The sequence below is a fragment of the Pleurodeles waltl genome, chromosome 1_2 (genome assembly GCF_031143425.1).
Source record: "Pleurodeles waltl isolate 20211129_DDA chromosome 1_2, aPleWal1.hap1.20221129, whole genome shotgun sequence".
NCBI classification, from domain to species: domain Eukaryota; kingdom Metazoa; phylum Chordata; class Amphibia; order Caudata; family Salamandridae; genus Pleurodeles; species Pleurodeles waltl.
This window is the reverse complement of record NC_090437.1, coordinates 1342565876-1342580054: the sequence shown is the minus strand read 5'-3', so window position 1 is coordinate 1342580054 and position 14179 is coordinate 1342565876. Positions and strand designations below refer to the sequence as shown.

At 55.5% G+C, this 14179-nt stretch overlaps 1 protein-coding gene across 4 annotated transcripts in view; it reads right to left on the bottom strand.

The window, feature by feature from the left end:
• The window catches only part of TPM2 (tropomyosin 2), a 147094-nt gene extending 137603 nt beyond the window's left edge, over window positions 1-9491 (bottom strand). For 2 of the 4 annotated variants that reach the window (XM_069205716.1, XM_069205719.1), the window contains exon 1: window positions 9102-9491. In XM_069205716.1, the coding sequence (XP_069061817.1) occupies window positions 9102-9215 (114 nt within the window). In that variant the 5' untranslated portion in view covers window positions 9216-9491. The remainder of the gene's footprint in view (window positions 1-9101) is intronic. The other 2 variants (XM_069205718.1, XM_069205717.1) reach the window with 1 other exon arrangement.
• Window positions 9492-14179: the final 4688 nt, after the last annotated feature.

Here is a 14179-nt window from a genome sequence, read left to right as displayed (position 1 = left end):
AGGAGTCTGTACTAGCATGAGGAGTCTGGACCAGTATCAGGAGTCTGGACCAGTACCAGGAGTCTGGACCAGTATCAGGAGTCTGGACCAGGAGTCTGGGTCAGTATCAGGAGTCTGGACCAGTATCAGGAGTCTGGACCAGTACCAGGAGTCTGGACCAGTATGAGAAGTCTGTGCTAGTATCAGGAGTCTGGACCAGTATCAGGAGTCTGGACCAGTACCAGGAGTCTGGACCAGTATGAGAAGTCTGTGCTAGCATGAGGAGTCTGGACCAGTATCAGGAGTCTGGACCAGTACCAGGAGTCTGGACCAGTATCAGGAGTCTGTGCTAGTATCAGGAGTCTGGGCCAGTGCCAGGAGTCTGGACCAGTACCAGGAGTCTGGACCAGTATGAGGAGTCTGTGCTAGTATCAGGAGTCTGGGCCAGTGCCAGGAGTCTGGACCAGTATCAGGAGTCTGGACCAGTATCAGGACCAGTATCAGGGGTCTGGACCAGTATCAGGAGTATGGAGCAGTATCAGGAGTCTGGTCCAGTATCAGGAGCCTGGACCAGTACCAGGAGTCTGGGCCAGTATGAGGAGTCTGCGCCAGTATCAGGAGTCTGGACCAGTATCAGGAGTCTGGACCAGTATCAGGAGTCTGCGCCAGTATCAGGAGTCTGGACCAGTGTCAGGAGTCTGGACCAGTGTCAGGAGTCTGGATCAGCACCAGGAGTCTGGGCCAGTGCCAGGAGTCTGGACCAGTATCAGGAGTCTGGACCAGTATCAGGACCAGTATCAGGAGTCTGGACCAGTATCAGGAGTATGGACCAGTATCAGGAGTCTGGTCCAGTATCAGGAGCCTGGACCAGTACCAGGAGTCTGGGCCAGTATCAGGAGTCTGGGCCAGTACCAGGGGTCTGGACCAGTGTCAGGAGTCTGGACCAGTGTCAGGAGTCTGGATCAGCACCAGGAGTCTGGGCCAGTGCCAGGAGTCTGGGCCAGTATCAGGAGTCTGGACCAGTATCAGGACCAGTATCAGGGGTCTGGACCAGTATCAGGAGTATGGACCAGTATCAGGAGTCTGGTCCAGTATCAGGAGCCTGGACCAGTACCAGGAGTCTGGGCCAGTATCAGGAGCCTGGGCCAGTATCAGGAGTCTGGACCAGTATGAGGAGTCTGGACCAGTATCAGGAGTCTGGACCAGTACCAGGAGTCTGGACCAGTATGAGGAGTCTGTGCTAGTATCAGGAGTATGGACCAGTATCAGGAGTCTGGTCCAGTATCAGGAGCCTGGACCAGTACCAGGAGTCTGGGCCAGTATCAGGAGCCTGGACCAGTATCAGGAGTCTGGGCCAGTACCAGGGGTCTGGACCAGTGTCAGGAGTCTGGACCAGTATCATAATGTACCCCGTCAGACCATCATCTGCGGTTTGACTCTCTCACTGGACATCGGCCTCTTTCCTGGGAAGGGGGAGCTGTTGGGATAGACAGGATATTCCAATGCAAGTTGGAATTCAATTTCAGAATCCTGTTCAATCCCTCCCTCCGGTGGGACGAGGGTTGGGAATGTCCTGCATGGACTTGAGTGCCCAGCGTCTCCCTGGAAGATGCTCACATTGAGCCTCTTCTTTGAGGCTGCAGGACAATCAGAGGTCCAGTATGAATCTGTCTGACCACTGCCGGGGTCAGGGGCCTCTGCTCTTCAGGGCTGAAGGAGACTCAGGGTCAGTCTGACATGCAAAGACCGATGTCTGTGGCTCACTTGTCTGACAGGCATCTCAGCAGGAGGCAGGGGTGCTGGGTGCACCAGAAGAAGGAGGGTAACCCCTTGAACTCTGCTCCTCTGGGGCATCCAATAAGTACATACAAAGTCTATCTGAGAAGCAGGGACAGCTGTTTATTTGACAACTGCTCGAAGAAACACAACCTCAATGTCCTGTGAGTCACAAAATCAACTTATGACACCACACAAAAAATATGCAAGAAGTTATTTTTTTTAAATATCTCCAACCATATAATTCTGTCTTCAGTCCCTCATTTTTTAAGCAGTTTCTTTTACTCTATTTATCTTTTTATAAAACAATTGCGACTTTGCTCGTGAACTTTGGTCTTTTCATGCAGCAGTTGTAGACACACCCAGCATTTTGCATAGGATGGCCCTCAGAGTAATGGCCTCGAGACGGGCTGAGACCCTCACGGTATTGGGGGTTGTTCTGTTTCACCCCAGTTTGGATTGGGTCCTCAGTCGGGCCTTGTGATCTTCAGATCCAGCTGAGGTCTGGGAGGTGAACTGCATGCTGGGAAATGCTTAGCGCTGTGACTTCCTGGTTGGGCCAGGGCTCCCCAGATGTTGGAGGCTCATACTCAGCGAGGGTTGTCCAGGGCTCTTGGCATGGGGTGAGGTTTTGCATTGATTTGACAGACCAATGTCACCTTCAGCTGTGTTTGAGAGTTATCATCGGAATGTCTCTCTGGCTTGGCACAGCAGGTCCCCAAAGGGATCAGGGCACTCAGAGATCAGTATCTTTTTGGGACATGTTTCATTCTTGTCCGTTCTGGTTGTTTGGTTGAATGTGGTCATCCCTCTTGGGAAGAGTAATGACGCTCAATGAACGGGGAAGTCTAATCTCACTGGGCGCATTTCAGAGGCCTAGGCTTTGACGTGGTGGCCACAGGCCGGACAGAGGCTGTTTACAGGTTACGTGTCATTCATACATATCCTGCTTGGAGTCAGTGTGCTTCACTGTTTGATGGTTTAATTTTGTGTTTGACAGTCAGTGTTTCAGTGTTTGATGCTTTAATATTCTGTTTGACAGTCAGTGTGTTTGATGTTTTAATATTGTGTTTGACAGTCAGTGTGTTTCAGTGTTTCATGCTTTAATATTGTGTTTGACAGTCAGTGTGTTTCCCTGTTTGATGGTTTCATATTATGCTTGACAGTCGATGTGTTCCCCAGTTTTGATGGATTAATAATGTGATTGAGAGTCTGTGTGTTTCAGTGTTTGATGGTTTAATAGTGTGTTTGACAGTCAGTGTGTTCCTGAGTTTTGATGGTTTAATATTGTGTTTGAGAGTCGATGTGTTCCCCAGTTTTGATGGATTAATATAGTGTTTGAGAGTCAGTGTGTCTGAGTGAGTGTTTCAGTCTTGGTTCACTGTTGGACATTCGCTCACTGTCCCATGGGGTTCGAGTCCTGTCCAAAGATGACAGACAGTACCAGATGTGCTTATCTCTGTGACTCAGGTCACTCCCCCTCCCTGATTGGCTCTGGTGGTCTCTGCATCTGGTGGAGGCCCTACATAGAAGGAGGGGACCAGTGTTGTGTTGGCTTTAGTCTGGAAGCCCTTTCGCTCTCCCCTGGTCTGCGTGGGGTACTTCTGGAAGCTGGGTACACTGATGTTGGATGTTGGCATCCCGGGTGAAGGGGGGTCAGGTCTGTATACACGGGATAGACCCCCGTCAGACTGGGACTCCAGCCCAGGTCCACCTCTTGTTGGACTCAGTGGTCTCTGCATGGTGCAGAGACCTTCTCAGACTGTAGGTTCTACCGTAACGCTGGGATGTTGGGTTGATGAAGAGACTCCCCTTCAGGTTGGGTCCCTGGTGTTCCATGGTTGGTGTATTGTCATCTGCAGTATGGGGCCTGTTGTGCATCGGTTCTGCCTCACCGTGATGGACCAGTTGTAAGAGATGCTTCACACATGCCTGCAAGGGATACTTTGATGTGGCTGGAGTATCTGCAGAAGCGGTAATGGCCTCTGAATGTGCACCGCCCCTCTGTTTCTGGCTGTGTCCATGGTGAGATCACTGGCTGGATTCACTGGTTGGGGTATGCAGGCTCCTATAGGGGATGGGGTTCTGGTTCCAGGCTGTCTATAGGGTGTCCTGACTAATAAACAAAGGATCAAGTCCTCAACATCACCTAAGGGTAACACACCACTAGGGTGTCCTCAGAGAAATGCGGCCCTTGGAATATTTAAATTCAGGCGCAGGGGCCCTCACCCAGGCCCTTGGAATATTTAAATTCAGGCGCAGGGGCCCTCGCCCAGGCCCTTGGAATATTTAAATTCAGGCACAGGGGCCCTCCCCCACCGAGCTCGGTGTCATGCTTCACCATTGGGCAGCTCCTCGTGGGGCCCGCGCTGCAATGCCCAACGGACCTCTCAAGGGGGCTCTACGATTGGTTTGTCATTGCAAGCCTGTGATGAAGGTGAAAAAAGGGCGTAGACTGGAGTGAAAGTGGGTGTAATATTGAAATTAACAAAGGGCCTCCGATTTGCTAGTTTATTATAGCTCTGGTCTTGTTAAGGGATAAAACCAACGTGGAACTTGAAGGGAAGTTATGTTCCTCCAGGTGACTGGTGCCCTATCCCCTAAATCTGTTGAAGGGTATGTGGGGCCCCTAGTCAGGTGTGGTGGCCCTCCCACTGACCCTGCTTCCCTCTGAGTCTGCTGTGAGGTATGGGGGGCCCCGGTCAGATGCAGTGGCCCTCACTAATCCTGCTGTAGGGTGTGAGTGCCACCAGGTCAGGTGTGGTGCCCCTCTCCTTGAGTCTGCTGCAAGTGGGGAGGGATCCATGGCTAGCTGTCATGAACCTCCCCCTGATTTCCATAGGCCTCTCTGCTGTAAGCTGAGGGGCTCTTGGTTAGGTCAGGTGGGTGGGCCTTTGCTTAGGTTGGGTGGGTGGCCTCTTGGTTAGGAAAGGCGTAGTGGTCCTGCAACGCTACATGTGTGCAGGGCCTGTGGCCAGGCTTGATGGCCCTCCTTGAGATTCCACTAGGGTGTGTGTAGCTTATGGTCAGGTGTGATGGCCCTCCCTGAGATTCCACCAGGGTGTGTGTAGCTTATGGTCAGGTGTGATGGCCCTCCCTGAGATTCCACTAGGGTGTGTGTAGCTTATGGTCAGGTGTGAGCCTGCTGTTGAGTGTGGGGATACTCTGGCCAGGTATCCAATGCGGTGGTCCTCTCACACACCTCCATTGACCAGAAATGAAGATTGAGTGAGACGTGTCATAAGATGAAGTTGGTGTTGTGACGACCCTCTTGGGACACGTGGAGGGTGGCCTGTCCAGGAGCAGGTGGTCTCTGAAGCGACAAGGCACTAACTGCTACAGACAGTCTGGGCAGGAGAGTGAGCACACACTAAGGGAACACATTTATCTGTAAGCTGTGATGGGGCACACTTTTCTAATCCAAGGTGCACAAGTGCACTGAAGGAACTTTGGGGGGCGTTGGAAATCTTGTCTGCTCCACCCAGACACTAGGGGGCATATTTACACACCCCGTGAGCTACTGGGCCATCACTTTCTTGAGGCTCTGGTGGTGCAGGGTGCAGACCTATATCTATGAGGCTACGCAAAGTCACTTTGCGTTGCTTTGAATGGAATGACCTCATCGATATGAGTATGGCAAGGTAGCACAAGTAACTGCGTTGCCTTGCTCTGCATTAGGGGGGCATTCATTGGCGTTGCAGCGGGTTTTCCCACGCAACACCCATGGGTTTTGACGCATTCCTATATATACTAAGCTATGTAAACTTGGGAATGCGTCAAAACCGCACGCCTCCCCAGGGAAGGCGTAACAAAGAAAAGTGTCTTTATTTCTTCTCGTTTTTTCCTATTTATATGTGTGATGCATTCTGCAGCACGTATAGAAAGAGGAAAACACCACCATGGATTATTTTTGTGCAGGAAGGTGCCCCTTGCATGCAACACATACACCCTTGAACCGCGGTGCAAGGTTGCCTGCCTTGGCACTAGTCACCCAATTTTGCACCAGCGCTGGGTGAAAGGACAGGAATTCACCGTATTTCGTAAATACGGTGCATTCCTGCCCTTTCACATTGGCGTGGGCAGCGCAGTAAAAAGACTTGCAGCCCTATGCCAATCTGTTGTAAATATGCCCGTAGGCGCCAAACTCCTGTACTTTTCCTCATGAAACTTAAGGGAAGCATCACAGTGTGTGGGCTCGGTAGCAGAGAAGACTTGTGTTCTGTGTCTGGTAATCTACAAGAACCCACTTAACCAGATAACTTTTGACTTCCTACAGGGAAGGAGTATCCTTACTGGTGGGCAGAACTCGTGGAGTTACAGAAAAACTGAGATTGCACAGAATTCCACCAATGGCCGTAAAGTATGCAGCTTGCTCTGCTTCTGCGGCAATTTAGCACCGGTAGCGCGAACAGTGCTGAAAACCAGCGTGAACGGCACCATGCGTTGCGCAAGAGTGCACGCTCATTCGAGAGGATTCTGCTGCCGCTCAAGGAGAAAATCTACTTGAGCGGCAGCAAATCCACTCGAACGGCGGCCCTCTGACTGTGCCCGTTCGCGAACGCCGGTGACCGCACGCGGTAGAAAACAGCACTAGCAGACGCCAAATCTCACTCACTGGCTTACCTATCCTGGAGCCTCGCTGGAGAATAATTCTACCACAAGGTGATGGTGGAATTTGGCCAGAACTTCCATTAAAGAATAATGCAGAGTGGCCAAAATTCAGTCAAGTCCGCAAACAGAAAGGAACATTCCTCCCACCTCTATTATCCATCCGGGCAGGGTGGAGTGAGGGTCTAATGTCCCACATGAGATTCCGATAGGTGGTGTTCCTGTAGGGCCTGGGTACCCATCATTTGATTGGTATGGGTGGTCTCCGGCTAGGGTGTGGTAACCCTTGTGGGATTGCTGTGGGTGATCTTCCAGTAGGCTGTATCCTTCGTGTAATTGATATGGGTGGCCTTCCGTTTGGGAATGGTGTCCCTCGTGTGATTGGTATGCGTGGTCCTATGGTAGGGTCTGGTGTCCCTTGTGTGACTGGTGAAAGCTGTCATCTGGCAGGCTCTGGTGTCCTTCATGTGATGGTTTGGGTGGTGTCCAGGTGGGGTCTGGTGTCCCTCCTGAGGTTGTTAAGGGTGGGGCCTGGTGTCCCTCGTGAGGTTGTTATGGGTGGTGTCCAGGTGGGGTCTGGTGTCCTTTATGTGATGGTTTGGGTGGTGTCCGGGTGGGGTCTGGTGTCCCTCCAGGTGGATGGGTCCTCTCCTATCATAAGTGGTGGGCTCCAGGGAGGGTGTGGCACCCCTCTAGTGTCACTTAGAAGCTGTCAGGTGTATGTCTCCACCGTCGAGTGTCAGTGAAGGCTCTCAGGTGTGTATCCCCCACCTTCGAGAGTCAGTGAGGGGCTCTGAGGTGTATGTCCCACTCTCGAGCGTCAGTGAGGGGCTCTCAGGTGTATGTCCCCACCCTCGAGTGTCACTGAGGAGCTGTCTGGTGTATGTGATGCACTCCTCACCCTCGGCCAGAAGTGTTCAAACTGGGGGGCGGGCCCCCCTAGGGGAGCCTCAAGTGATCGCAGGGGGGGGGCGCCAGACTCCCGCCAAAAGAAGCATTAAACAGATAACAGGCCTTTGTTTTAAGCAGAAGCATGTTATTACATCTTTAAAAAGGTAACAGTACTTAACTGCAATGTTTAAATAGGTCTATACATATTTAAACAATGCCATCTTTATACAATAATTCTGAAAAATTCTGAGGAGGGGGCCCAATAATTTTTATTTTTCAGCTGGGGGAGCGCGGCATTAAAAAGTTTGGAGACCTCTGCCCTAGGCTGACTCTGGGACCCTCTCTCTTCTCCCAGGTGGTCTCACCCTTGAGTGTCAGTGCGGTGTGAGGCGCTAGACACCTGTGACCTGGGTACCGTCCTAGGGTGGATCTGAGGGGCTCCTGACCCCACCCTAGGCCGCCTCTGAGCAGAGGAGACCAGCTCTGTGCTCTGTGGTGTTGGGGGCTTCACTCCACCTCTGGAGTGTGTGGGGCGTTCTCTTGAGCCCTCCATCCATCATCTGCTACATATTTGAACAATGTTTCTAACTCAAAGAAAAGTTGCTAAAAGCCGTGCATATGTGTTCCTGCGCAGAGGAAGGCCCATTGTAAAGGCGGGGTGGTCACTTTCAGTTAGTTTTTGCTCTCTTAGGCAGGTGGACTGGTACCAATGAGGTGACATCTTTGCCCACAGTGTTACCATGAATACAAATATCAGAATATTGACATAATACTATCACAAAGTATGCCGCACAATTTGTCTTTCCTCGCCGCATAATTTAGTCAACTCTGCCGCATAGCTTTGTCCACCCACCGCATAATATCAGTGACCCTGCCTGCGGGTTTTGTTGCTAGAGTGGAGCTCTGGAGCCCCTTGACAGTTCCAGGGGCCCCAGGGGCCCAAGAGAGAGTTACTGGCCTGCAGAGGTACTCTGCCTGCATTATTGCCAACCATTCCTGCCATGCCCCCCCCCCCCGCCTCCCCCCGCGGGCACAGGAATGAGTTACCTGCCTGCAGCAGTCTTACCCCGACCCTCCAGCACCGGGCTCCCAGGGGCCCACTGATGAGTTACCCGCATCCATCGGTCTTTACCCCCCCAATCCTATGACACCGGCCCCCCAGGGGCCCAGTGATGAGTTACCTGCATCCATCGGTCCCCCAATCCTATGACACCGGGCCCCCAGGGGCCCACAGATGAGTTACCTGCTTGCAGTGGCATTACCCTCCACCCCAACCCTACTGCACCGGGTCCCCAGGGCTCACAGAAATGACTTACCTGCTTGCAGCGGTCTCTGGCTCCACCCTCCGCTACTAGTCCCCAGGGGCCCCAGAGTTGAGTTACCTGCTTGCAGCTGTCTCTTCCTCCAACCCCCACCGGCAGTGGCCCCCACGGGCCCCAGACATGACTCACGTGCTTGCAGCGGTTTCTTCCCCTGCCCCCTCCAGAAGTGGTCCCCAGGGGCCCCACTGATTAGTTCCCTGCTTGTAGCGGTCTTACCCCCCCCCCCCCCACCCAGCACTGTCCCCCAGGGGCCCCAGACATGACTCCCGTGCTTGCAGCAGTTTCTCCCCCTGCTCCCTCCAGCAGTGCCCCCCAGGGACCCCATTGATTAGTTCCCTGCTTGCAGCAGTCTTACCCCCCAGCACTGGCCCCCAGGGGCCCCAGAGGTGACTCACCTGCTTGCAGCGGTCTTACCCCCTCCCCCCAACACTGGCCCCCAGGGGCCCCAGAGGTGACTCACCTGCTTGCAGCGGTCTTACCCCCTCCCCCCAGCACTGGCCCCCAGGGGCCCCAGAGGTGACTCACCTGCTTGCAGCGGTCCTCTGCCTGCTTCTTGTCCCCTTCCGCCTGCTCTGCCCGGTCGATGGCGTTCTCCTTGTCCAGCTTCAGCATCTGCATCTTCTTCTTGATGGCGTCCATGGTGGGGTTCCTGGGGGCCCGAGGGCGAGGGGAGAAGAGACGGGGTCTGGAGGTCCGGGGCCCGGGGGGTCTGGAGAGGTCTAGGGGTCTGGTGAGTCTGGGGCCCTTGGGGGTCTGGATAGATCAGGGGGTCCGGTGAGTGTGGGGCCTCGGGGGGTCCGGTGAAGTCTTGGGGTTCGGTAAGTCTGGGGCCCCTGGGGGTCTGGAGAGGTAGCTGAAGGTTTCGGGGGCAGGCAGGGGCTCGGGCAGGCTCGGAGGACGCGGCAGGCTCTGTCCCCCTCTCCCTCTCCTCCGGCCCCTATAAAGCGGGGTGTGTCCGGCCCGGGAAGGGACCCTCCCCCGCCGCCGCAGCTCCTTCTAGGGGAAGGAAGGCGAGTGGGGGGGACCCGGGGTACCGGAGATCCGGCAGCAGGAGGGGGCTGGAGGGAGAGGGTGTGGATGGGGAGGAGAGCTGCGGCTCTAGGGCAGACAGGGGTGGATGGGTGGTCAGGAGAGCTGGGGCTCTAGGGCAGAGAGGGTGGGTGGGCAGGAGAGATGGGGCTCTAGGGCAGGGAGGGATGTGTGGGCAGGTGAGCTGGGGCTCTAGGGCAGACAGGGGTGGATGGGTGGGCAGGAGAGATGTGGCTCTAGGGCAGGGAGGGATGGGTGGGCAGGAGAGCTGGGGCTCTAGGGCAGAGAGGGATGGGTGGGCAAGAGAGATGGGGCTCTAGGGCAGAGAGGGATGGGTGGGCAGGTGAGCTGGGGCTCTAGGGCAGGGAGGGATGGGTGGGCAGGAGAGATGGGGCTCTAGGGCAGGGAGGGATGTGTGGGCAGGTGAGCTGGGGCTCTAGGGCAGACAGGGGTGGATGGGTGGGCAGGAGAGATGGGGCTCTAGGGCAGGGAGGGATGGGTGGGCAGGAGAGCTGGGGCTCTAGGGCAGAGAGGGAATGGGTGGGCAGGTGAGCTGGGGCTCTAGGGCAGGGAGGGATGTGTGGGCAGGTGAGCTGGGGCTCTAGGGCAGACAGGGGTGGATGGGTGGGCAGGAGAGATGTGGCTCTAGGGCAGGGAGGGATGGGTGGGCAGGAGAGCTGGGGCTCTAGGGCAGAGAGGGATGGGTGGGCAGGTGAGCTGGGGCTCTAGGGCAGGGAGGGATGGGTGGGCAGGAGAGATGGGGCTCTAGGGCAGAGAGGGATGGATGAGCAGGAGAGTTGATGCTCTGGACAAACAGTGATGGGTGTACGGATGGGTGAGCAGGAGAGCTGAGGTTCTGGAACAGATACGGATGGGTGGATGGATGGATGAATGGGTGGGCAGGAGAGCTGCGGTTCTAGGACAGATAGGGATGGGTATATGGATGGGTGGGCAGGAGAGCTGCGGCTCTGGAAGAGACAGGGATCGGTGGATGGATGGAGGGGTGGGCAGGAGAGCTGAGGCTCTGGAAGAGACAGGGATGGGGATATGGATGGGTGGGCAGGAGAGCTGCGCCTCTGGAACGGACTGGGATAGGTGGATGGATGGAGGGGTGGGCAGGAGAGCTGAGGCTCTGGAACAGACAGGGATGGGTGTATGGATGGGTGGGCAGGAGAGCTGAGGCTCTGGAACAGACAGGGATGGGTGGATGGATGGGTGGGCAGGAGAGCTGAGGCTACAGGACAGACTGGGATGGGTGTATGGATGGGTGGGCAGGAGAGCTGAGGCTCTGGAGCAGGGATGGGTGGGTGGGCAGGAGAGCTGAGGCTCTGGAACAGACAGGGATGGGTGGATGGATGGGTAGGCAGGAGACCTGCGTCTACAGGACAGACAGTGATGGGTGGATGGGTGGGTGGGCAGGACAGCTGAGACTCTAGAACAGACAGGGATGGGTGGGCAGGAGACCTGCGTCTACAGGACAGGCAGGGATGGATGGAGGGATGGGTGGGCAGGAGAGCTGCGGTTCTAGGACAGGCCTGGATGGGTGTACGGATGGGTGGGCAGGAGAGCTGAGGCACTGGAACAGACAGGGATGGGTGGGTGGGCAGGAGAGCTAGGCCTCTGGAACAGACAGGGATGGATGGGTGGGCAGGAGAGCTGGGGCTCTGGAACAGACAGGGATGGATGGATGGGCAGGAGAGCTGCGGTTCTAGGACAGACAGGGGTGGGGCGAGAGGGTAGGTAGATGGGCCGGGGAGCTGCGGGAAGGGAGGGGTGGGGGTGAGAGGGTGGATGTGCACAGACCGAGGGTGGAGACAGAACAGAGCCCAGGGACAGAGGATGGAGGGGGCGGAGGGCTAGAGTTCAGGGAGACCTGCGCTCTAGGAGAGGGCAGAGATAGGTGGGGGAGAGGGGCCCTCTCTCAGGGGCGGGAGGGATGGATTGCAAGAGAAGAGGGCAGGGCTCAGGGGCAGAGACTGTGAGAGTGGAGAGGTGAGACGTCAGCTGACAGGGAATGGAGGGCAGGAAAAGGGCAGTGGGAAAGTAGAGGGTGGGGGCGCAGGGACGGACGAGAGCTCAGGGGACCGTGATGAATGGAGGGAAGAGGTAGTGGAGAGGTGGAGGTCTGGCGCTCAGGGGGGGGAAGGGGAGGGTAGGAGGGAAGCGGAGGGCAGGGAGAAGACTGGACAGCAAGGAATGTGTCTGCTAAGAAAGGGGACAGACAATAACTAGGGAGAAGAGAGGTGAGGTGTCTCAGGAGAAGGGGGCATAGCTTTGGAGGGCGCGGGGGGCTCTGAAGAGGGAGAGAGAGACAGAGAGATAGAGACCGAGAGAGAGCGAACGAGAGAGAGAGAGAGAGAGAGAGAGAGGGAGAGAGACAGAGAGAGAGGTCGAAAGAGAGAAAGGGAAGGAGACAGAGGGAGGGATAGACTGAGAGAGAGACAGACAGAGAGAGAGGGAGGGAGAGCGAATGAGAGAGAGAGAAAGAGAGACAGAGAGAGAGAGGGAGAGAGACAGAGATAAAGGTCGACAGAGAGAGAGGGAAAGAAACAGAGGGAGCGATAGACAGAGAGAGAGACAGAGAGAGAGGGAGGGAGAGCGAATGAGAGAGAGCAGAGCTCCGGATGAGGAGACGGCACTCTCCAGTCCTCAGTGGAGAGCTCAGTGCTGGTGAGGGAGGAGGGAGGCGAGGTCACAGCACACCAGGAGCCCTCCTCGAGACCGCTGACCCCACCAGCACTCCCTATTCTCCACCAGGAGAGGGTCTGTCTCTCTAGGGTGTCACCTGGGACATCTGTACGTCACTACTTCAGTCTCTTGCTCCAGTCTGCCCTCAGATGCTCCGCACGTCACTCCTCATAGTGACTGTCTCTTCTGTCTCTGCCCGGACCTCGTTGGTTCACATTGACTGTCTCTCCAATCTGTGTCTGACCTCCTCTACGTCACTGGTCACAGAGACTGTCTCTCCAGACTGTGCCCTGACCGTTTGTACTGTCACTGGTTCGGGGCGACTCTCTCTCCTCATCGTGACAGGGCCTCCTATACCTCACTAGTCAGAGGGACTGTCTCTCCTCCACTGTCACTGGTCATTGAGACTGTCTCTGTAGTCTTTGTCTAACCTCCTGTACCGTCACTGACCAGAGAGACTGTCTGTCTACTCTGTGTCGGGACCTCCTACACACCACTAGTCAGAGGGACTGTCTCTCCTGACGGTGACAGGGCCTCCTACACACCACCTAGTCAGAGGGACTGTCTCTCCTGACGGTGACAGGACCTCCTATACACCACTAGTCAGAGGGACTGTCTCTCCTGACGGTGACAGGGCCTCCTACACACCACTAGCCAGAGGGGCTGTCTCTCCTGACGGTGACAGGACCTCCTACACACCACTAGTCAGAGGGACTGTCTCTCCTGACGGTGACAGGGCCTCCTACACACCACTAGCCAGAGGGGCTGTCTCTCCTGACGGTGACAGGACCTCCTATACACCACTAGTCAGAGGGACTGTCTCTCCTGACGGTGACAGGGCCTCCTATACGTCACTAGTCAGAGGGACTGTCTCTCCTGACGGTGACAGGGCCTCCTATACACCACTAGTCAGAGGGACTGTCTCCCTAGTCTGTGCCCGGACCTCCTTCACTGTCACTGGTCAAAGAGACTGTCTCTCTTGCGTTTCTCTGACCTCCTGCACCTTCACTATGCCAGAGACTCTCTCTACAGTCTGCGCCCTGAACTGTTGCACTGTCAATGTTGGGAGAGCCTGTCTCCCGAGGAGTGCAGGGAGCTGGTGATACACTGTGAGAGTGACTCCAGCTGCACAGGGAGCTGGTGATACACTGTGAGAGTGACTGTAGATGCACAGGGAGCTGGCGATACACTGTGAGAGTGACTGCAGGTGCACAGGGAGCTGGTGAGGCACTGTGAGAGTGACTTCAAGTGCACAGGGAGTTGGTGATACACTGTGAGAGTGACTTCAAGTACACAAGGAGCTGGTGATACACTCTGAGAGTGACTCCAGATGCACAGGGAGCTGGTGATACACTGCGAGAGTGACTTCAAGTGCACAGGGAGCTGGTAATACACTGTGAGAGTGACTGGAGATGCACAGGGAGCTGGTGATACACTGTGAGAGTGACTGCAGGTGCACAGGGAGCTGGTGAGGCACTGTGAGAGTGACTTCAAGTGCACAGGGAGCTGGTGATACACTCTGAGAGTGACTCCAGATGCACAGGGAGCTGGTGATACACTGCGAGAGTGACTGTAGATGCACAGGGAGCGGGTGATACACTGTGAGAGTGACTGTAGATGCACAGGGAGCTGGTGCTACACTGTGAGAGTGACTGCAGGTGCACAGGGAGCTGGTGAGGCACTGTGAGAGTGACTTCAAGTACACATGGAGCTGGTGATACACTCTGAGAGTGACTCCAGATGCACAGGGAGCTGGTGATACACTGCGAGAGTGACTGTAGATGCACAGGGAGCAGGTGAAACACTGTGAGAGTGACTTCAAGTGCACAGGGAGCTGGTGATACACTGTGAGAGTGACTGCAGGTGCACAGGGAGCTGGTGAGGCA